This window comes from Centroberyx gerrardi, chromosome 20 (genome assembly GCF_048128805.1).
Source record: "Centroberyx gerrardi isolate f3 chromosome 20, fCenGer3.hap1.cur.20231027, whole genome shotgun sequence".
Lineage (NCBI taxonomy): Eukaryota > Metazoa > Chordata > Actinopteri > Beryciformes > Berycidae > Centroberyx > Centroberyx gerrardi.
Window position 1 is genome coordinate 18167067 of NC_136016.1, and position 24029 is coordinate 18191095.

The window sequence follows — 24029 nt, forward strand, 5'->3', positions numbered from 1 at the left end:
TTTTAATTACAGCCTGTCTTGAATGCTCTCCAGTCTTTGAATTTACATTTTGATGAAACAAGTAAACAATTTGTAACTGTTTTCTTGTGTAATGAATCATTGTGGAAAAATAATGAGTCAAGGATAAAAACACATTATCATACTAATAATTATTTTTTATTACAATGTTATCAGTAGTAACCTGCGTTCCCAGACATATCAATACAGTCTTTACACAGCGTCATGGTGAACGGGAGAGTAGAGGTCAAGAAATGACATTTTTTGGTGTTCCTATATAGAATTCAAAGACAGCCTCTGTTTCAGTGTCTTTGCAGTATTTCCTATGTATAAACATCTTAAACACCGAAGAGAGAGATGCATAATGTTGCTTACGAAAGGAGAAGTAGTCTTAGGTCAAGTCAACACATTATATGGTGAGAAACTGTAACACAAACATTGATGACGGCGACATTTCTTGAACCTATAACAGGCTGAATGCAAAGGACAGTGAGACAGTCCATTAGTGGATAGGCTGCAACTGTTCAAGGTAAGCTCTCTTATCTGCTACACTTAATGTCTATAAACAACATTTTGCCTTCAAGAACATAAAGGACCACTTTAGTCCAAACACCAAAATAGAGCTGTATATGTTTACTGCGACATCTATGAATGCTTCAATTAATAGTTTTTACTTCAATTAAATTGCGTGTTTCCTTAAAATCAAGGACCGGTATTAATTTGAAACAGATGGCCTCAGGTGGAAGCAGGTGGGAGCTTTGTTGGTTTGACAAAGGAGAAAATATGTGGCGTGGTAAAGCTCAGCAGAGGGCTTTCCTCTGTGTGTTTGCATTGCATCCTGGGCACAACACATTTAAAAATGAACATTTTCTTTATTGTACTTAGCAAAGTTATTATGATTTAGATTATTTGCAAAATAGCGACACTGCAAAATCTTCTGTGTAGAAGGCCCTTAAATGGATGTATATTGGTAGTTGTTATTTTAATGTTGAATGTGCAATTATCTGTCATGATAAATAAGCACAATTTTACAGTTTACTTTTTAACTTTTTGCCAACTTCCCCACTGTTAGATTCACACCAAAAGCCCGGAGAGACGATGGCAGCCATAGTAACCGGCCTCATCCCCATCCTGCGCACGGCGGTGGACAGCACCACCACGTACAAGTGCCGCTCCCTGTGGTTCGGCTTCCTGTGCATCCGCCTGGTCATCCTGTTCCTGGCTGAGCTGCCCTGGTTCAAGCTGGACGCCGACTTCAGCTGCAACTCCACCAAGGACGACATCTGCACCCGAGCCTGCTTCAACGAACACTTCCACAAGCCGGTGATGGTGGCCTGGAACTTCTTCTATGTCCTGCTTATCCTGTCTGTCCTGCTCATGGAGCTGTTCGCCTCCCACCTGCGCTCCCTGGCCCAGAAGAAGAGCGCCCAGATGAGGGTCGATGTGGAGCTGGAGGCCCTGGGGAAGGGGGAGACTCCGGCTGGATCCGCAGACACCAAGGCCGAGATGGTCATCGATCTCCACAGAGACAGAAGCGCTGTGGGCTTCTACTTGCTCAGCATCATTCTGCGTATTGTGGTTGAAGTCTGGTTTGTGTTTGTTCTGCTGACCTGGAACCTGCCCACGCTGAAGGGCCCCTTCAAATGCAGGACGGAAATGTGCTCAGAGTTACACATTTGCCTTGTGAGGGCCGCCCCAGAGAAACGCATGTCTATCTACGCTTTGGCTTCCATCTCCAGCATGGTTATTGTTTGTTCAAGCTTGTTTTGTATGTACGCCATTGCTCACTATCTTTGCAAATATTAAATACTGGCACTTATACATAAATGTCCTTCAAGCATTTTCTGTCTCTACCATATTAAATCACTGAAGGCATATCTGATTTAGACTTTATGCATGGCATTTCAACAAAGCTTCAGTGTATCTTTTTATTAATGTATCTTCTAAATAACTTCTGTGTGTAAAGTATGTAATGCAAAGTTGTTCTTGTACTCTTTCCTATTATGTCACATCTGTCAAGTTTAGTTAAAGCTAATTGCAACCGAATAATCATAATCAGAAGTAAATAAACTACTGGCTTGAAAGTATATTTGTTTTTTTGTTTTTTGTTTTTTCCGAGACAGGAGGATCTGTGTGTCTCAGCTGTATGGTGGTGTTTCTGAATCAGGTTTTTCTTGTGTGCTTTGGTCAGGGTGAAAACACAGAGTCAGCTACAGGGACGGTGTAAAATACACACCCATGTATACTGCAGTATACATGGGTGGTGGTAGAGGTGTGACCTGCAACACTGAAAGGAAGAACTTAAGCAAGTCTTACTCTCAGAAATGAATTTCTCTACGATACAGATGGCAATATCTACAATTGATATATTCTGCTGTAATACATTATTTGCATTGTGAAGCATTAATCATTTAGTTTTTGCCAGCCAACGGCAGTCACCCCCGTATTTGTATTTGTTATACATGACTTCAGTTGCTTCCACAGAGGTAAAAGGTGAAGAGTGACAGTTGGCTAGGCTTTATGTTTATCCTTCAGTGAGATGGACTTCCTGTTGCTGTGCTTCATGTTGTAGAGCAGCGCTGCACCCATGTCTGTTAGAGACTGGAGGGAGGAGGAGAAGAAAGGAGGAATTATCAGGGGAGTAAGTGGAAAGAGATAAGGGACATAGATGGACAAATGCTTGAGAGCACAAAAATGCAACATCCAGTACACAGTCAATTTTACATTGAACATTGTACAACACAATGAACACAGTGAAATGTTTATTCATGAAATGCTAATTGCTAACATTTTATAAGGATAATGAATTAATTGTATTCAACCAATGCAGATTTCCAAGAGTAAATGAAAGGTTAGCTGCCACCACCAAGCTGCCACCCAAAGCTTTACCACCAAGCTACAATTGACAGTGATTTTATGACATGATGTGCATTACCTGTGAGTCTGAAATGACTGATTTTCTCTGCAAAAAATAAATTAAAGAGTGCAGTGATTAAGTTTCAGTGTGGTGATTATGATCATTGTGAGGTATAGACCATATTAAATGCACAGTATGCTATTAAAAGCTCACCCTGGTGTAGTTATGTATGTTGTTGTATATTGGCTCCATGGTTTTAACCCATTCTTGGTACGTCTGTTTGTCCTCTGCACTGCGATTATGCTCTCTGCAACCAAACACAGACACACCACTTACAGTATCTGCCCAGCCTAAGTATAAGACGGTACATTTCATAAACAATATGTATTCATAGACACTGCTTTCAGCAGTCAGTACATCATGATCTAGTCTTGTGCAACACACACACGATGCTCCTCATCAGTGCTTTCCTGTTCTTTTTGCTGATATTATCAACTTGATCTTAAAGAATAAAAATATCTTCATGCAGCTGAAACAAACGCTGGTTTAGAAAAACAAATCTAAATATTTCCAGGTAAATAAAACATTTCAGAAAGTCAAAAACCTAACTACATCAGAGAGGCAGACAGAAGTAACACTTGGTGCTCTTGTGGATTAGGAAAATGTCCTTAGGTTTATAGGTACTCACTGGGAACAGGAATCGAGTTTCTCAGGGACTCATCAGGGCCCTGATGAAAACCTTATGGTCGAAACATGTTGGCTCTAAGCCATGACAATAGAGGCTTTTTCAATTTCAAGCTTTTAGTCTCTTCCCTCCTTCTTGGACTTAGATTTCCTTGGACATTGTGCACACAGCTCAAGAGTTTACTTTTTTCTCACTGGAGGTTTTCAATTTTAAAGGTAGTATCTCAGTTTTCTACCTAACTTAATAATTTTCATTGAGGAAAAAAAAACAAGGATGACATGAACCTTGCAGCCATGACTGATGAAACTGAGCTGGAAAAAAAACATATTCACCTAGTCTGAGATAGAATGATAAAGGTCTCTACATCCGTCACTCACATCGCTCTCTCGATCAGGTTCCTCTGCGCCTCTCCTTCCCCCCTGGCGTCCAGGAAGCGACCTCTGACAGCCAGAGCGGCGCTGGCCTGCGACGAGTTGAGCTGGACGATGGCCAGAGACAGAGAGGAGAGGGCCGCCGAGCTGAGAAGGAGCGGCGTTACACTTTTATCAACATCAACAACCTCATCCCTTTCATCATGTCACCGCACAGATACACTCAGGCGGCCACTTTATGAGGCACTCTCCCCCGTTTTGCTCAAACAGCTCGCTCCTCCAGACGGTGACTTACGTGACTGTGACTCAGTATGTGAAGCATGCAGCCTGGGTCGAGTGGTTCAGTTACTGTTTGACTAAACATTAGAACGGGCAAGACGAGTGATTTAAGGGACTTTGAATGTGGTATGATCGTCGGTGCCTGACGTGTCTCTTCCAGCATCTCAGAAACAGATGACCTCATGGGATTTTTAACACAGCTTTGTCTAGACTTTACTGAGAGTTATCCTAAACGAAAAAACGTCCAGCCAGCGGCGGTCCTGAGGGTGAAAACGCCTTGTTGATGAGAGAAGTCAGAGGAGAATGACTTGTTCAAGCTAACAAACAGGCCACAAGCACACAATTAACCGCCCGGTACAACAGTGATGTGCAGAAAAGCATCTCAGAACGCACAACTCATTGAACCGTGAAGCAAATAGGCTACAGCAGCAGAAAAAAAGCTATGCCAGGTTTCACTCCTGTCAGCTAAGAACAAGATGAGGCTACAGTGGGCATGTGATGAAACTGAATGACTGAAGAGAGGGAAAACGTTGCCTAGTCTGACACATCTCAGTTTCTGTTGCAACATGCTAAAGGCAGGGTCAGAAATTGGCGTAAACAACATAAATCGACGGATCCATACTGCCTGGTGTCAAAAGGACAGGCTGCGGGTGATGATGTATTCGTGGGAATGTTTTCTTGGCACACATTCGGGCCCTTAGTAGCAACTGAGCATCAATTGAATGCCACAGCGCACCTAAATGTTGCTGATCAGGTGCATCCCATCCCAGCCACTGTACCTCTTTCCAAATGGAAACTTCCAGCAGGATAATCCACCAGCATCTCAAGATGGTTCTAGGAACATGACAGTGACTTTAGTTCAGTCCCCAGATCTCAATCCGATAGAGACCTTTGGGATGAGGTGAATGGGATGTTGGAAGCATGAATGTGCTGCTGAAAAAAATCGACTCAACATGGACCAAGATCTTTCCAGCACCTTACTGAATCCGGGCCTCAAAAAATTCAGGCTGTTCTGGAGGCAAAATGGGGTTCTACCTGGTAAATTGGTAAATTAAATTGTCCACTGAGTGTATGTTATAGCAGCAGGTGAAATAGCATGTTGTTTGATTCATTTTTAATACGCGAAACCTCCCTCTTGGCCCGACTCTATTAACAAAAGTGAGGTATTGTGATTTTGGGAACGTCATCTTCACCTGTCATCAGTCACCTCTCGGTCTGCAGTCAACACTCTGAGCAGCGTCTGTCCGTCCCTCTGTCTGTACCTGATCTGCAGCTGGACACACACACGGCTACCAGAGGCCGGCGCTGACACTAAAAACACACAGAGAGACAAACACTGAGAAATACGGAGCGAGATAGTTGCAGATAGTTATTTAGCAATCATTTTCTGAGGAATTTTGGAGGAGAGAGAAAGCACATGCTGCTTTTTTTTATCATGCTGTACTAAAACGCATTATTAGATATGGTATCACAGCTTGGTTAGATTTGGAAATCTGTCTGTATGACTAAAATCCAAGAAATCCAAGCAATGAAGGTTGGAGTCAGACAGAAACCGCTCCTTCAGGCCATCTATGACGAGTCAGAGGTCAGACTGGCTCAGAAAACCACAACAAAAATTCATGTCTGCATACTGGACTGTCTGTATGTTTTACATTAATGTTGTCTGTTTGTTGTCTTGTACTGTAACCCATCTATGTCTGCTAAAGCCTGTTTTGGTGTTTCTTTCAACAGCAGCGGCACTGAGTCTGAGGTTTCTTCTCTTATCTTATCGTATTCCCACATCCCACCATCTCACCTTCTGAATCCTGTTCATTGGCTCCAAACTGGAAGGTGATCTCTGTGTCCGGAGCCACGTTCCCCACCTCTCTGGTCGCCCGGTGCCCCGCCTCCCTCTCGCCTCTCACACGCCTGCGGCAAGGGAGAACGACAATGTGGGCGTTGTTAGTAATGTGACTTAACGTGCTTCATGCCCATTCATGTGCCAAGAAGCTACACCGCCTCGTGAAACATTAAACCAAGATTTAGAAACAGTATTATTTCTAAACACACATGCAGAAATGTGCTTCAGATCTTACAGTGTTTTGGGCAGCAGTAAAGTGACGCTACAGTGTGTGGCGATGGTCCTGTTCTCGATGATCTGTTCAAACTCTGGGTGCAGCTGATGAGGGCTTGCTATCACCACCTAGGGGACAAGAGATAACACAAGATTTGACAAGTTTGATACATAATAAAAAAGGCTGGCACAATCGCTGAAACACATTACATCACTTTCTCCCTTACTTTCCCCCCGGTGCGATCTGCCAGTCTGCCCAGCTCGTCCAGTCTGCAGTCTGTTCCCTCTATGGACAGCACAGACACTGTCACACTAGTGGAAGAAGGGTATTTCACTGTAAATTCCATTACAGCACAGCTAGAGCGGCAGCCATTGTGGAGCCATTTGTACAGCTTTGTACCAACCCCTGATTGGCAGCGTATTCCCCCAGATCCTGGTAGAAGATGGTGGATGAGAGGAGGGAGCGAGCGTCGTTGTCCTCCACCTCCAGATTCCCCAAGTCTGTGTTGGCCTTCCCATCTGTACAGATTATCACCTTGGAGATCAACAAGGATGGATTGCATTGCTTAGAACGTAGCCAAATGAAACACAGATATATGATAATATAATATGAAAAGCAAATAAGATATTTCATCAGACGACTGAACAGCCAAGCTCACCTTTGAACCTGGTTGTCTGGAGGCCATCGCGACGGCCAGGAGAGCAGCTGGACCCAGAGCTGTGGCCCCACTTTCAGACAATCTTTCAGCATGAGGAGAATCATGAAAACAAATATTATAAACTGTTATTATATGGTACAAAAATGATTGATTATTGACCTACAATTTTTTTGTTCTTACCCCAGGACCTCTCTCTGTAAGCAGTCCTTGGTGCGTGAGAGCGGAGGCGGACTCGGCAAGCTGAAGGCGGCCGCCTTCAGGTACTCGCTGTCAATCAACTCAGCATCCGACAGGTAACATGACGTGAAATCCTCATATCCATGTATTGTCACCTGGCAACACAAATATCAGTGGGTGAAAAATAAATAACTAAATAAATAATAACTTAATAACTTCAACTCATTTTAACTTTTAAATTTATGGGCATAGCGCTTTTTTAGGTGCTCAAAAGACACTTCACAGCAGAAAAAATACAAAGAATTACAATTTAACAACATTAAATTGAAAGCAGAAAGATAAAATGACTCATAGCAATTTAGAAACAACAAGAACCATGAGACAAAAAAACAACTGAAAAAATATTTCAAATTGCAAACAGACACAAAATTAAAAAAGGATAGAACAAAATGACTAAAGAAAATAAAAGGGAGAAAATTATATATTAAAGGCTATAGTGAACAGTTGAGCTTTAAGAGCTTTTTTTTGAAGGTGGATATAATTCAAGTCCGTGTCTGTTGTCTACAGTGATCAAGCCAGTGGAAATGTGTGTCTAACAGTTTAAAGTACCTGATGGTTGAAGGTGATGAGACCCACTCGTTTGTCTGGATGTTGCTGACTGAGTTTCTGAACACACTGCAGCACAGCGTCCTGGACAAACTGGTTTGAATACATTGATTTTTATTTTTAAAAAAATCTTTAATAGCATCTCGATAGCATCTATGGAATACTCTTATTGTTGTGGTATATTGTGCATGTATACACACAGCAAATTCCCAGTGTTAATAAGTGTTGATTAGTCAGTGACAGTTAATGGAGAGTGAGAATTGATTGGAGAGTTGTTTGTCCACTCATGGAGCTGATATGGATCTAAACTATCTAAAGTATTTAAATCAGCGCTGATGGGTGTGGACTTACATAAACACTGGCACAGTGTGGACTTTCACACTCTCAGGGTTACATTAACGCTGACGACTTTGCTGTGCAGTACACCTGGAAACTTTAGACTCTAAAACTTAAAGGAAAATGAGCTCACCTGCAGACGGGATCTGTAGACAACCTGCTCTCCCTCTGACACCTTCAGCAGCAGACAGCAAACACAGTAACAACACAGGCTGTATTTTAAGGGATTCAGTTTTCACATTTTGGAAAGATTTTGCTGTCTGAAAGTCATCAGGCAATATTTGAAATGATTTAAATGACTCTGTCCTCACAAAATGAACTATTTTCTATGCAAAATGTCTTTCAGTGACTCGTAACTTCAATACTAACCCCTAATGTGCTTAACTTTCATGCCAGCAGTCAATATGGCAGAGTGGGTGTCTTTTCTTTAAATGGTGGATACCTAATTTTGGAGTGAAACTCGTCATTTGTAAATCCCAGCAGTCTCCAGTGGCCCTGAACACAGCAGTCTCAGTCATATGGCTTTTATTTACCTGGGAGGTGATACTCATGGAGCCTGAGATGTCGATACAGAAGAGGAGCAGAGCGTCAGCAGGAGACAGGAGCTCCTCGTCGGGGCGGAGCAGGAACAGGCCGTCCTGGTAGCCGTTTGGGGGACAGCGGGGTTTGCTGGGAGGACTCCTCACCTCACACGGCTCACAGAAGTTGCACACATTAACCTGCAGTTCAACATAGGGAGGGAACGTTTTATTTTTTAATTGGATTTGTTTTATTAACCTTTATTTATCCAAGTTAACCTACTCCCACCCCCCATCAAGAACCTTGAAAAAGTGAGAGGAAAGGAAGAAGGAAAGAGACCGAGGCAGGAGGGAGACAGAGGGAAAGAAGAACAGCGGTACAGTCTAAACATAATCAACTTAATAAAAACATAAAGTCTTGTATATTCCATGTTCATAACAACTGCTTTGAGGAGTGATTTCTAGTTTATATCTGTCCGAGCTGATAAGTGTTATCAGCTGAGTTCACAAAGTGGGGCTGCATAGAGAAGAGCGTCCCATCTCCCCTTAATTGAGACCCTGTATTTGCTCAGATTAAATTCTGGTGTTGGGTGTGGTCACTTCTCTGGAAGTGAAACATAAAATTGTCTCCTAAACAGCAGTAAGCAGCACTCCGTCCAGAGGAAGCTGGACTCACCAACGTTAGATCTTTTTCCTCTCTCGTCTCTTTGGTTTCCTTTAGTCAAGCGATCACAGACCGTCCAGGTTGGTAAACATGAGCGTGCTGTGTGCAGTTTACTGACATCATGTAACATGATTTCTGGGTATTGAAGTATACATTTTTCAAATTTGTTGCCTATAGTGTAGCTTTTACAGCAGCACCTCAGACTTTACTGTCCACCACATTTGTACTCAATATAAATACATAGATAACCAGTGACTGAGCCTACGCAGTGACACAGATGGGCAACTTGCCCTGGAATATTTTGCACATTGATGAGTGAAGGCCTTACAGTTAACAGCATCCAACCTGTGCAGACCCTGAGCCGACGCATTCATATACAACAGCACTCAAAAATCAACTACAGCTAAGAACACAGCAGTGTCTTCTTCTAGAAAAATAAATGTATTTCTAAATAAAACAACTACTTCAAGCTCAAGTTTCTTTTTCAGGCAAGACTTCCAATATGTGGCTTAGAAGAAAGACAGCTATCAACTAAAATAACCAAATATTTATGAGAAGATTCTACCTCAGTTTGCTTACTATGTGTGGTTACAACGTTTGGAGAATTGGACAGTTTCTTTCTAACATTAGTAAAAGTCATTAACTTTATTTTGTCTGCATTCAAGACAAGCTACACTTGATATAACTGAAACTGTACAATGTCAAAAGCAGATTGTGTTGTGGGTATTGATTCATACCAGTAAACATCTGCATCATTTGCATGAAAATGAAGACTGGCATTCGGTGCATTTTGACCCAGGCTATTGACATAAATACTGTATAAAAATAGACCAGGACTGAATCCCGGGGCATGTCGCTTAACGAGACATTAAACCAACATTAAGTGAGATACAAAGCAGCCTACAGCCAATACCGATCATCCATTGCTTCATTACATTATGATCAATAATGCTTGACTGCCATTTATAGTACTGACTTGAATTTGAGATCAATGACTCTTAATCATGTTACTACTTATAGGATTTCTATTTCAGAATAAAGGTCACATGAAAGCTCTAATTACCACATTGTCATAGCAGGAGTCCAGCACAGAGCCACACTGGGAGCAGGAGGTGGGTTCTCCATGTATGGGGAGCGCTGGGAACACACACACACACACACACACACACACACACACACACACACACACACACACACTGGTTAACACAGGCTAACATGGTAGATTAGGATATATACCCACTGACAGTCAACCCACAGGACAGGTAATAGAGGTTCAAGTGATGATGGCAAATGTCTACTAACCTCTTTCCTCTGAGAGCAGTTTTCCCAAACTGACAAGGATCACGTTTGGATTCCCAGGTAGCGGCCCTTTATCTGCTGAGCCTGTGTTGAAGATGTAAAAAAATCAACCACAACACCATTCAAAATAGGCTTCTTGTGTTAGATGTAAAGAAATGCTCTTCCTTTTATCCTTCTGACAGCAGGACAGGGGCTGTTATTGGAGGCCCAGAGTGTGATCACATATTAATCTACATCTTTACCAGTAAGTGCTGAGTCAAGAGGCGAAGCTGAGGGCGACTTCTGCGAGGATGAGGAAGATTTGCGTGTGGAAGGCAGCAAGACCAGGTACTCTGGGACTGACGTCATGAACGAGGGTCTCGGAGGGAGCGGTGGAGCTGAAGGTTGAGATGAGAGCAGAAGAAATTGGGATAATAATAATAATAATAATAATAATAATAATAATAATAATAATAAACCTTTCATACATAAAATGCAGTGCATCACAATTTAGCAATAAATCAAAAACCAATAAAAAGACAGATAAAAAGATAAAAAGTTTAATAACAAAACAAGGGGTGCAACTAGTGATAAAAGAGCAATAAAAAACAATTTAATTAAGAAGGAAGGGAAGACGGCACAAATAATAAAGTTAAAATAATAAAGATATCAAATAAAATAATAATATAAAAATAATAAAATAATTTAGAATGGTAAACAGACTGCTACTAGTTATAAGCTCCATTAAAAATATATGTTTTCAGTTGTTGTTTATAAATGATCTGGATGATGTGTCTGCTGCCGTGAGCAATCTGCACAAGGCTGCTTAAAATCTGGCATGCATGTGTGTTGAATGAAATTAAAAATGACTGCAGTGAGGAAAAAACAATGTCGTCATATTCACCTGCCTTCTGTGTTGACACACTGTCGCTAGTATCAACTGGCAGCTTCACCTCGCCCCCACTGCCTTCTGGGATATTGTATGAGTAGTTTGGGTCCCAGGGATCGGCGTTCATGTCAGGCTCCTCTTTGGGAAGGTCATAGTTGAAAGTCTGGCAGGAAGGGAGCGGCTGGCTGTAAGGTGGCGACTTTGCTGCGGGTCTCATGTGTGGTGGAAGAAGAGCTGGGTAAAGTGGAGCAGAGCGTTAAAGGAGTAGTTCACCCCAAAATAAAAACGCAGTCATTATCTACTCACATCTCAGCCATCTCCCAAGCTATTGGAGTTAACAGGTCCATCTTTTTACAGCTCCAAAAAAGCATAAAATGGCCATTAGACTTCTCCATACAGCTTGTGCAGCATAATCCAAGTGTTTTGTAGCCAAACGATCGCACTGTGGGTCCAAAAGTTCAATATTTACCTCATTATCTCCTATACTTTCCTCACAAACAGGGTGTATTTTATAGCAAAGCATTGTCAGTGAGGAAAATATAGGAGATAATAAGGTAAATATTGGACTTTTGAACCCACAGTGTACTCGTATGGCTACAAAACACTTGGATTGTGCTGCACGAGCTGTTTGGAGAAATCTGATGGACATGTTAGGCTTTTTTTGTAGCTGTAAAAAGATGGCCCCATTCACTTCAATAGTTTGGGAAAAGGTTGAGATGAAACCATGTGGGCTAGCTCGCTGTGTGTTTGGTGGTTGTACAAACTTCAGTGGAGTTTTGACTGATATAGGGGTGAGTAGATATGACTGAGTTTTCATTTTGGGGTGAACTAGTCCTTTAAACCATCAATTGCATCTATTGAAGACAATCCCTGTAGTTGTCACCACTATTCTCTGAAAATCATTGACAAAGAATTGTGGGTTAGTGACTCAGCAAGCTATACTGGTTCCACCATGCATTTTATATTGCCAGTCACATCTTAAGCAACACTACCTGTCCTTCGAGGTGGTGTTATCTGTTGAGGCGGTGTGTCGACAGAGGAAGCCGCTCCTGCTTTCAGGTGAAATTCAACATTTTCGTAGAAGGGAGACGGCTTTACGTCTTTCTTCACCTCCTCCTTCTTTTCCAAGTGTTCAATGAACTTCTGAGCAGTCGGGGCGGATTTTGTTGTTTTGGCTTCGGCAGAGTTTGTTGGAGGAGGAGGGGGAGGGTTGCTAGGACGCATCCGGTTGATGGGAGGGAGGAGGGCTAAAAGTCACGGAAATAAATAAATGAGAACAGTTGTCTAGCAAGGGAAATGTAAGCGTAGACAAACAACTGGTCCAGTGATGACCTGTGTGCTGTGATGAAACTGTGACTCAGGTGGCAGATGGCTTGTGCTGAGCTTAGTTTTTATAGTCAGGAGGATTTAAGAGAAATATCTCCTCTAACATAGACTTCCATCAATGTTTTGTTTACACTGCTGAATGCACAACGCATCTTAGTAGTCAGAATCAGCAAGAAAGGTCTTATTAATGGAAAAATCCATCTTCAGATACCCTAACACTGTTATATATCATCGATCTGTGATGTTCAACGAGTTATTTTGTGATGAAGTGTTGTAATGTACTTGCATTTAGTGTTTTAGCATGGATTTTTCCTTTAATGTCATGTGTGGGAATGTTTAAAAGAACTCACACCTGAGCGTTTAAGGACATTTGGATTTGATCTTTGGACGTCCTTCTGATTGGCTGCTGGTGGGACATAAACAAACCCACAGGCAAATTCCATTGGTGATTCTGCCTGCCTGTGAGAGAAAGGACATTAGGAATATACTGAAGCACCTAACAAGAGATTAAAGTGGAAATCTACCTCTTTAACACACAACTAACCTATGTTTTTTGTTTTACCGGTTTTAAAACAATCCAGAAGCAAACAGATTACAGATACAGTTTCATCAGGCAAGTATGCGGACTTATGTAACAAGTAATCTTACACTCATAAGAAGTCTTGAAGAAGTCGCCTTATAAAAGTAATAGTAATTCAGACACTATAACCATTCCAAGTGACACTTAAAGGAGTATAGTAGAGATTCAAAAATGCATCAAATTATATCGGCCATATTATTAAATGAACAGATTCTTTATCAAACAAATGATAGTATAGGCGAGACGTACTTACACACACGTAGAGCCCTTTGAACACTGACTGTACACTACAGCCATAAAAATGAAACCCTCCCAGTCCCAGAAATGTTTCAAGCTATGTGTGACGTCTTGCCATTCATCATTTGTGCCTCTTATCTCTTGTCAAACAGGTTTTTACTTAAGAGCCCTCTGTGGTGCCTGCATAGTGTGCACACAAAGCTGTTCAGTTGGTTTAGTGATTTAATTGCACATTGCCTAACTCTAGGTAAACATTTCACAAATGTTAAGAGAACGGGTGTAGAAATAAAAACAGAATTCAGAGACCCTGTTGTCAAACTATGCAGTAAAAGGTTAAAGGTCAATTTAACTCCTAAATCAGATAAAGAAAAACAAGTATCTTTCAATTCATTCAGAGTCTATCCTGTAAAAACACAGATTTAAAACTGCCACTGAAGATAAATGTGCTTTTTGTGTATGTTACCCTGAGGCTGAAGATTACTGATTTGTTTTGGAAATGCTAATGAGTAAAAGACTTCTGGTGTGCATTAGAGGACTTTTTACAGAATGAAACCAAGGGCATCTGGGCATTTAGTGGGCAAAAAAAAAAAAAGAAGAAGATTATTTCAAACCAAACAATGAGGACAATAATGCTTTGTGTGTTGTTAATTTACTTATTACTTATTTTACTTGGAAGATATTTTATCCATAAAATGAAATGGACAGTAAGCAAGCGTCTATTTAATTTGTTTAAAATTGATATAAAAAATGACCTGGAAGATGTTTACAAAAAAGCAAAAAAGCAGTACACATGCTTAATATACAGTATTTGAAAAGTATGGCTTTTCTTTTGATAGGTAAAAAAAATACACACACACACACACACACACACACACGCACACAAAACAACCTCAAATGTGTCAGCAAGAAGGACAAGAGGCAAAACAAAATTATTAGTTACTTTTATTTTGAAAATGCATTCCACTGTCAAAAGAACTTCTATGTGCTTCTTCATTACACTTATCAAGTAAACATTAACTTTTTGGACTTTATGACACATCACTGTAAACCTGTGCTTGGGTAAAGCTTATGTATCGTGATAAACGCTCGTAATTACAGTGAGCTAATGACTTGGACAAGATGGCGGTAAATAAATATCCTCCTTTGTTCTCTTCTGTTTTCTCTTAAACATGCACACACGCTGATGCTGACATGCATACACACACACACACACACACACACACACACACACACACACACACACACACACATACATACACCCATAGCTCCTGCACAAAAAGTACAAAGCACATTCTAGTCATCGATAAGTTAATCCATATTGCAAAAGTACTCGAACCATATTGGTTAGAATTTAAAGTACTTACTAAAATCTTACGTTTCATATATTACTGAGAACATTTTACATTTGTTCAGAATCATCGTGACAAAACATCTTGGACATTACGTGTTAATTGGTGTTATTTTTTTTTGGAAGATTTGAAAACTCTTAACACTTTGTGAGAAATAGGTTCAGGATGATGATGTCACTCCACAACTTCAACGTAATTGGCTGGGTAGAAGCCCTCCTTCCCTCCGCTCAGTATTCCTCGGCACCATCCCTGCTCGTCCTCCTCCTCCACCTTCAGGAACACCTCACCTGGGGTCACATTTTGGATGCAGGTCAGGATTCAAATTGTGATTCAAGAAAATAAAAGACTGTTGAAGTCACAAGGAAACGGCATTTTCGAAACAGGTTCTGTAATTTGACGTATTTCTGGTTGAAACAGGATGCTGGGACGGGACATAACGCTGGGACGGACTGTTCAAAAGGGAGCGATCCCTTAAAATAGCCTTACATTTTCATTAATTTACATTAATTCACCCCTTAATTCATGCAAAATCCCCTTAAAATCAGTTAAGGGCGTTATTAATGGAGGAGATCCCATCGAAACCCCCTTAAACACCCCCTTAATCTTGACTCCTTACTTTCGAATTTAATGAAAAATTCAGGGAGACAGGAAATTTTCCATTAATTTCCACTTAATAGTCCTGTAAACCATGCACAAAAGGCATGAGAAATCCATGAATTACTAGTGTCTCTGTGAATCAACCCATGAATAACATCCCTTAAAATTAATGTTTATGTAATGAAGAAATTAAGAACATTTCATGGATAAAATTAAGGGGTTTGGTTATTGGACATGAACAAACATGGAAAGTAACTCATAATCTTGAGCTGTCACAAATTCTGGATTCTTCAAAATGAATAAATTCCAGCCACCGGGACACAACCATGGTGTGTTAGGAAAAAGAAACAGGGTTTTCAGGGGTGAGGACCCAAAAATGTTCGTTCAAAAATCTGTGATGGTATTTTTGGTTGGAACTTTTTTATGGATGCCTACTGGAACGCCATGAAGTAACCACTAGATTAGCAAGCTGTTTTCCAGAAACTAAAACTAATGGGAAATATTGTGTCCATACCTGACTTGAGAATTTCATTTGGTCAAAGACGGCAAATCTACAGAATCATTTTCACAAACATGGCTGACGTATTTCAGGGTACAGATCAGTTCTCACCATTGGCAGCAATGTTAAGAAGCCAACTTTCTTTTTTTTTTTTTTTCTATTGTTTCTTATATTTTCTTTCACCTTGTACAGGTATCTGTGTTGGTATGTAAGTGAAATATGCTGTTTCCTTTTTTTTTTTTATTTGTTGGAAAAACCAATAAAAGTTCAAGTAATAAAAAAAAAAAAAAGAAGCCAACTTTCTGTCGGCTCCAACTGATCACCTGTTTTGTGTTTCAGCATAGCGTATAACACAATACAGGTGTTGTCACTGACATATCTTTTTGTTTCTGTTGTCAGACAACTGCAAGAATATAAAAAAGTGATTTGATCGAGGGTCACAAAATGCTAACAGCACAGAAATGATCGTTAGCTTTTGTTAGCCAGTTAGCATTTTAGCACCCTCGATCAAATCACTTTTTTGTATTCTTGCAGTCGTCTGACAAACAGAAAGATGTGTCAGTGACAACACCTGTATTGTGTTATACATTATGTTGACAGTGGAAGTGGAAGTACGTCAGCCATGTTTGTGAAAAAGGTCTGTTAGTGGACGCTCTCCTCCGCTGCAGCCCCACATTGTGATGTAGACTGATAAGACGGGTGTATTTTTACTAAAGCAGCTAGTGCAGCTTCAACACTGAGAATATTGCTGTAATACAGTGTATACCCAGTCCTGTCATATCACACTTCTTGGTGTTGTCACCTGCTTTAAAGGACAGCTCATCACCCTCCTCTCCCACGTAGTCGTACAGAGCTCGCACCTTCACACCCCCAATCATCACACTAGCGGGAGAAGACATGGACGGTTTCAGGAGTAGAAAACAACATTAAATCTGACTCACTGAATAAAATGTGTATTGTTCATCTCTGGGTTATTTATCAGTTGTCACACAGGGTAACTTACGATCGGTCCTGTTGCCCTTTCCGGTCTCTTTTCTTTCTCTTCAGCTTTTTTACCGGTGGGACCCATTCCTGACGTGAGAGATACAGGTTTAGACTTCAAGTTTATCAATGCTTTTATCAGATAGAGCAACTGCAGAGGAAATAGGGTGCATGCATCCCCAGCGAACCTTCACACAGGAATATACTTGTATTGTAACTCGGGTTAAAGGTAATTTAGCTGCTGACTGCAAATGAAGCGTTCTATTCCAGATTTCTATCCATTTTGGAAAATATCATTACCTTTAATTCAGAATTCAATATCTCTAAAATATAAGAATAATCTCTCTGTAAAAGTGTTCTAATTTGTTCAGCCAAGGACTTACCTACCACTATCCTTTCAAAAGCATCAGCATTTTTTTTTGTGTGTGCAAAGAGTATATAATTTCCCCCCCAAAATATATCACATTTTGCAGGGTTGGGGTCAATTCATGAATGAACTCATCAATTCCAGTTCCTCAGTTGAATTGGAATTGGAATTTGAAAAACCTACAGGAACCAGAATGTGAATTTAATTAACTTTTTAAGAAGTTGAATTTAATTCAATGAAATTCTGTGAAATTCCATGTTTTTATTTGTTTTTTCTTACCACATATCTGAGATTACACATACTGTTATATATTATCAATACTGAATATTGTAAAATGTTAAAGGTTCCTTTCAGGTATATGATGCATAACACGTAATCATAATACATACAGTACATTATGATTGAATGTATTTGATTTGTTTAACTGTCTTGATTCAGAATGTTTGATTTATAATGTAAAAGTCAAGATAAACTCTCTTAGAAGTGGGATTTCATGGGATTTAATTCTGAATTCTGTCATTCCAATTCAATTCCAGTTCTGTTTCCTTAGAGCTGGGTGACATGGGAATTTACCATGCATTCTCACTTCAATTCATGAATGGGTTAGTTTGAATGGGACACTTTATAACATACCTGGATCTTGGGCCAGTCAGTGGGCATGCCGGGCCCGTGGTTGTTCTTCCACCACCTCAGGTCGTCCTGCTCACTGATGGACATGAGAGTGTGGTGCAGCTCGCTGTACACTGCCTTCACACTGACAGAGGGAGACGCGTGTTTGTCATGACGCATTAAGTATACAGCAACACTTGTCCTATATTAACCCAGCCACTCACACACACACACTGCACACACACACTCCCGCACACACACACACACACACACGCAAACAAACAAGCACGCAGATGGCGGCTCACCTCTCGTTGTTGGTGATGTCAAGATGCCTGTGGATGGAGAGGAAGGCCTGCTTCAGAAAGCTCATCCTCTTCCTCTCCTCCTCCTGCGATTGGTCAAAAATAGCCTCCATTTCCTCCATGTAGCGAGGAGTGTAGGACGTCACGTCTTCCAACACTTGCTCATAGCGCTCCCTGACCTGCGGGGAGCTCAGAAGAGCAGTTTTATGATCAAAACCTGCCATGCCCTCCTTCAGGAAGAACCTCATAATGTGTTTCTTTTATGGCGGATCGAAAATTTCTAAAGACGAGCCCTTAAAATGATTAGAAGAAGAGCTGGTATCATCTCACAAGGGACATGCAGCAACCACAACAGTTCAGTGCCAAAATAAATCGACTGAAAAACTTTTTGAGGCAGGTGGTAAGAATACAGTTTGTGTATATTTGTGTTTCCTTTGTCCAAATGTGTGTCTATATATATACCTTTCTAAATTTCCATTTTTCTGATCATTTAATGAATTCATTCTTTTATGTTTCTTTGTACTTTGTCTTGTCCACATCTCTTTTTATGAATCCAGTGTTTCTATGTAAAATTCTGCTCTGTATTCAGTATACTTTACTGCAAGCATGAATGAGCAAAGTCAAAGTTTAAATCAGTTCTGGAGCTCTACACCGTTCCCATGCAATGTGCACATGATTTAAGCCTCCATAAACACGGGGCATGGTAACAATAAAACAGCACCATACAAGGGAAGCGCTTGAAAAAACACACAGAGCTCAAAGCTGGAGTGTGTGTTTGGAGAGATTTGTTTCCCTGGAGGAGTTTCACATCAGCTGAATAAATATCACCACATGTATCGGCCCAACAAAACTCTCCGTGAATCCAATATTTCCAAGTCTGTGATGAATCGAGAATTGTGAACTTAGATGTGTCATGACTGAGTGGAGTGTTTAGGTGTGTTAACATCTCTCCTCACTTTGTCCTTCTCCTCTGTGGTTTTCTCTCTGGCCGCCGTTATCTTCTGCTTTTTCTCCGGACTCATCTCCGAGTTTTCGTTGGCTTGCTTCTCTTTGCTCATGGCTGTTTGCTCCTTCTGACAGGCTTTGTGGAACGCGACTCGGACCGCCTCCAGCTGTTTGACACACATTCATACACACACACCAGGGTTATTTTGATTATATGATTTCCATTAGTTTTTAGTTCTTATTTCTTTTTTATTTCCATTTCAGTTCAGTTTCAGTAAGTTTTTTTCAGGAAGTGGTTAAACATTTTATTTGTTGCTACTTTTATGAAGTCAGTATCATCTTTTAAATCACTTCTTCAAATGCACCTTTGTAGACTTGCTTTTATGTAATTGTTTTTGATCCTGCTCACTTTTAACGTTGTGTTGTTTCTAAGGCTTTCTTTTATCTGCTTTCATTTAATGTATCAATTCATTTTCTTTTAATGTGTTTTCTCCTGCTTCATATTTTCCCATAATTTCTCCAAATTACATATTTTAATATTCTTGTTTTTTAAGCCACTCTGTGAAACAGTTTGTAAACTCTGCCTTTAGATAAGTGCTACACAGCTAAAGTTTATTATTATTAGTATTAATATAGCATTAGTAGTATAAGCATTAGTATTATTTAGTTTCATTTGTGAAACACAAAGTCAGATTTAGCTTAGTCTTTATTTTTCATTAAAGTTTTAGTATTTCAGTAGTAATGCCTGTATGGAGTGTGTTTGTAGTGCCTCTATTATGAACAGACAGACAGAAAATTGTGTATACATGGTTATATTGTGCATCAATGTATTGATAATGTATTGAATGAATGAATGATTTGATATGTGCTTATTCTCTGCTAGAGCATTCACCCTCCGCTCCCATTATGGAAATTATCAAAAGACTAAAACTGCAAATAATTCAGGCTGATTTTAATTTTTGTTTCTTTTTTTTTCTTTTTTTGTTTACTAAACTGTTTTTTTCATAGCTAGTCACAGTTTTTTTTTATTTTTTTTTTTACATTTTAACATTTTTGACATCTTGCAGTTTATATATTTTCTCGCCTAAAATTTTATCTTGTTGAGGTTACTAGCAGAATTAAATAAATATAAAAAACAAATATGTACCCTAAAACCAGAGGTAGTTGCGCAAACTGTTGCACACATGTACAACTACACACCCACACACACACACACACACACACACACACACACACACACAGTCAAAAGGTCCTCAAAAATGAATAGAAAAGCACATGTGAGTTTGGACCTTCTTCAGCTTCTTGCTCCAGGGCTTCTGTGCTCGTGAGAAGCTCGTCTCGTTGCTGTGGCTCTCCCTGAAGCCACAGAACATCTTCTTGGGAAAAGTCTCCTTCTGCCAGGTCTTCACCCTGTCCCCGTCCTCTGAGACCAGGGACTGGGAGATGGAGGAGTGCAGGGCGGAGAGGCGCTCGGTAGAGGAGAAGAAGCTCTGCCACGCCCTCATGAGGGAGCCATAGAGCGGTCCTGGGAGGGAGGGCGGGATGGGGGGAGAAAGAAAAGAGAGGGAGGAATGAAATAACAGTGCAGAGGTGAGTCATGGAGCCAATAAGGAACAAATCACCTCCATCTGTCCATTAGAGAATTTCAAACAAGGGCAGATGCACCCATTTAGCAGGACTCAAAGTGTATCTTTAGCTTGATGAGAATGGGACTTCACATGATTAAAAAAGGCCTGGGAACCAGCTTTGTTTTCAGGCCACAGTGGCTCTTGCTGTTGCTATTCCCATACTCACGAGAATCCACTATCGTCTTCCACTTGCTGCTCCACTGGCTGAGCTGCTGGGCGTACTGTTTCTCCACCTTGGCCCTCTCCAGGAAGCAGGTCATGATGTCGTTGCAGGCCTGGTAGGACTGGTCGGTACGCCGCACCGTTCGCTCATAATTCCCCGGCTGGGAGGACAGACATCGGTCGACAGCGGGGGGAGAAAAAGTGGCGGTGAAAAGTTAGAAGAACAGACACAAGCACACAAGCACGAGTTGGACATCCATGAGCACACATAAGCACTGTTTTGGATATATTGGCTATTTCTGGGGCAGTTAATTTCTCAGATTTCTTCATAAATATAATCCTCACCATCCAGAAGCTCTGTTTCTTGGCATCCTCAGGCGGCTCTTTGGGGAGACTCGCCATTATTAGGGACTTGTCTGGCGCAGAGAGGGAGGAATAGCTGTTTCTGTTTTATAAAAGAAGTCCCTAGACTGGTTAAGATGCATAACAAACAAAGAAAAGCAGACAGGTGACACATATTATCATATAACAGGCTGGACCTCTGCGTTATGTGTGTGTAATATGCAGATACAGCAAGCCGACTTCCTCATAAACCAGAGCCGTTTTGCCTCGCGTAGCAGTCGTGTCTGATAGGAAATAATTGGCTCTTGAAGCGTAGCAGCATGTCTTGTTTAGCGCAGTGCCATGACAACTTGGAAGAGCCTGATGAGGTGTTATTTATACTGTACATTGCTTACATGCATCCAAGCCCATGCGTGAGTGAGGGGAGTGTCGTTCCAGTGGCGGACTGGAATCCACTGGGCTGGAATCTGACAGCAGGAATAGAACAGCCGCTCCGGCATTCTTCCTGTTGCCGTCCCAAAATAAACAGCAGGGAAAGGTCATCTTTCCCTTTGCTCTGACTAATACAAGGCCTACGAGACCCAACTGTCTCCCGCTCTCTCACTCCCCCTGCCATTTGATCCAGAGATCATGACCACAAGAGCGCAACAGGGGCAGATTTCTGATCTGGCAAACGAGTGTGGGTGTGGGATTTAAATGGAATAAACTGTCCAGATAGCAGATATTTTTCCAGGCTCGGTGGATTCATGGGTGTAAAAAGACAGACTGAACAAAAGGAGGGAGATCCATGCACAAACACGCAAAGGACGCAGTCACATTCAGGCCTATTTCTGTCTGGGTAACAACTTGACACATTGCTGGCTGAGTAATATGAAAGTGACTAACCACACCTCATCACAAGACTGAGCATGAGGCAGAGTCAGGCTCCTCCAGAAAAGGACCTGTGTGTTTATCTTCCAACATCTCCTCTTCTTTCCCTCAGCTAGCTGCTCCTGATAGTTATATTCTCATGTTAAACTATTGCCCAGTTGCAGTTTTTCACTATTGCCATGATCTTCTATAGGTAAAAGCGTGGTAGGCAGTCCTTGCACACTTTAACTTCTTGTATTCTACTTTCTGATTTTATCCTCTATCTGATTATGTTCCCGTCCAAAGCAAGAGAAAGCTGCACAAACTGATTTGAAACACGACTCAACAGCTATCACACTGTAATTCAAGATGCGTTCATATTGCCCAAGTATTTTAATGCTAAAGAAAGTCGATCCACACACACAAAACAAACCCAAGAAGTGGCAGAGGTCATGCCTGGGAGAAACCAGCACTTACATTTCTCTCTGATTACTCAAGTGACCACTTGTTAGTTCAAGAGCTTCTGAGGATTTCTCTCCATTTCTCTCTCTCTCTTTCTCTCTCTCTCTGTCCGTCTACCCCTCTCCCCGTGTGCCTCTCCTCCTCTAACACATGCCTCCCTCTCTCTCCTCACTCACTGACCCAATTTTCCCTTGGCACTTAAAGTTACACACACTCGTTGTTGATCTGAGAGCGGCTGTGTGAGTCACCAAGGCAATGCAAGCAACAACAAAAAAAAAAAATTAAACAAATCAGCGCATTTGCATGGTAATCACTTTGCTGCTAATTGGCTTGAGGCAAACAAACGGAGAGGGGGAGAAGAAAAAAAACTTACCTTTCTTGCACTCCTCCCCTGTCAGCTGTGCTGTTCTAGTTCACAGTCATTCCATGGATGAACACTCCTATTCTTCTTCTTTCTCTTCTGTTTCCCCTTTACTTTATCCCCATCCCTCCCTTCTTTTTATGGACTTCACTGGTTCCCTCGCTGTCAGGTTGTTTGTTCCTTCTGTCCCTCTTTGCCTCTCACCCTCTCCCCTTCTCCCTCTGCATTAGAAAAACAGCTGGAAGAATCCCCCTCCTTCTCTTTCTCTGCCTGTCCCTCCCTCCCTCTCTCTCCCTCTCTCTCTCTCAATATGGTGCTAATGAACTATAGTGTTGACACGTTAAGCAAGCTCGGGAGAGAATGTGAACTTCATTTTGACCATTTGCTGGTCACAGCATCGTGTCAGTGTGGCACAGGGTCATGTGAGCTCATTAGTGTGTGTGTGTGTGTGTGTGTGTGTGTGTGAGGGGGGGGGGGAGTGTCCCATGAACTGCCACATTAGTCCTGCGCTCCTTTGTCACCCGCCGCTCTCTGGTGAGGCCTAGAAATATGCCTGTGTCAAAGAGACTACAGTAAGCAGCATGTTCAGCTGTATAGTATTCACTAACTGGTCTGTGCTGTTTTGAGCCAGTAGTTAAAGGGGAACACCGGTGTCACTTAGAGTTAAAGCCAATTTACTTCTGTCTAGGTCTAGTTTACATTTTCCTCAATCATTTTGCATTTACTTGTTTTGTTGTTGTGTTTAAAATCCAAACTTTCCAGTGTCAAACCTAGCTTGAGATGAGCTTCTGGGTAACAAAGACGTTGAAGCCAGATAAGAAGGCATGGATATGACAATTAAGTGTTTAAGGTGACATGTTTTGGGGGATTATTTCTTGGCAGAGACTTCTGTTTCTTCTTGTGGGTGTCAGGTGATTGACAGTAATCAGAGCGGAACGTAATGCAGCGCTGATATGGAAACACTCAACTTGGGCAAAATGAAATAACGGTAAAACAGAAACTTTAAAACCAAATTAAGGCGTCATGTGTTGGATTATCAAGCTCGGGCAATTTTCAAGTGTGTG

General features: G+C 41.2%; 3 protein-coding genes across 6 annotated transcripts; 1 reads left to right on the plus strand and 2 right to left on the minus strand.

Annotated features, from left to right (window-relative positions):
* Positions 1-134: 134 nt before the first annotated feature.
* On the minus strand, positions 135-13581 carry LOC139932819 (circularly permutated Ras protein 1-like). Of its 3 annotated transcripts, none has more exons than XM_071926725.2 (21): positions 13529-13581; positions 13048-13154; positions 12362-12616; positions 11385-11603; positions 10744-10878; positions 10505-10585; positions 10266-10339; positions 8554-8739; positions 8154-8195; positions 7688-7777; positions 7082-7233; positions 6902-6983; positions 6647-6761; positions 6470-6528; positions 6265-6371; positions 5985-6097; positions 5383-5500; positions 3917-4057; positions 3068-3161; positions 2933-2959; positions 135-2598 (listed from the first exon to the last, which is right to left on the minus strand). In XM_071926725.2, the coding sequence occupies exons 1-21, from the start codon at positions 13570-13572 to the stop codon at positions 2509-2511; spliced, it is 2331 nt and encodes a 776-aa protein (XP_071782826.2). In that variant the 5' UTR covers positions 13573-13581; the 3' UTR covers positions 135-2508. The 3 variants fall into 3 exon arrangements, with proteins under 3 accessions (XP_071782826.2, XP_071782825.2, XP_078146942.1); XM_071926724.2 differs by having other exon boundaries at positions 6470-6554; positions 6647-6777; XM_078290816.1 differs by lacking the exon at positions 13529-13581 and having other exon boundaries at positions 6470-6554; positions 6647-6777; positions 13046-13154.
* On the plus strand, positions 922-1803 carry gjz1 (gap junction protein zeta 1). Its single transcript, XM_071926723.2, has one exon. The coding sequence runs from the start codon at positions 1096-1098 to the stop codon at positions 1801-1803; it is 708 nt and encodes a 235-aa protein (XP_071782824.2). The 5' UTR covers positions 922-1095.
* Positions 13582-14474: 893 nt separating the features above from the next.
* On the minus strand, positions 14475-23096 carry LOC139932835 (protein kinase C and casein kinase substrate in neurons protein 1-like). 2 transcript variants are annotated; one of them, XM_071926749.2, is made up of 10 exons: positions 22978-23096; positions 21297-21396; positions 20956-21112; positions 20451-20686; positions 19173-19328; positions 18220-18395; positions 17939-18059; positions 16961-17028; positions 16760-16839; positions 14475-15148 (listed from the first exon to the last, which is right to left on the minus strand). In XM_071926749.2, exons 2-10 carry the CDS (start codon positions 21351-21353, stop codon positions 15036-15038), a joined length of 1164 nt encoding a protein of 387 aa, XP_071782850.2. In that variant the 5' UTR covers positions 21354-21396; positions 22978-23096; the 3' UTR covers positions 14475-15035. The 2 variants fall into 2 exon arrangements, with proteins under 2 accessions (XP_071782850.2, XP_071782851.2); XM_071926750.2 differs by lacking the exon at positions 22978-23096 and adding an exon at positions 22620-22702.
* Positions 23097-24029: the final 933 nt, after the last annotated feature.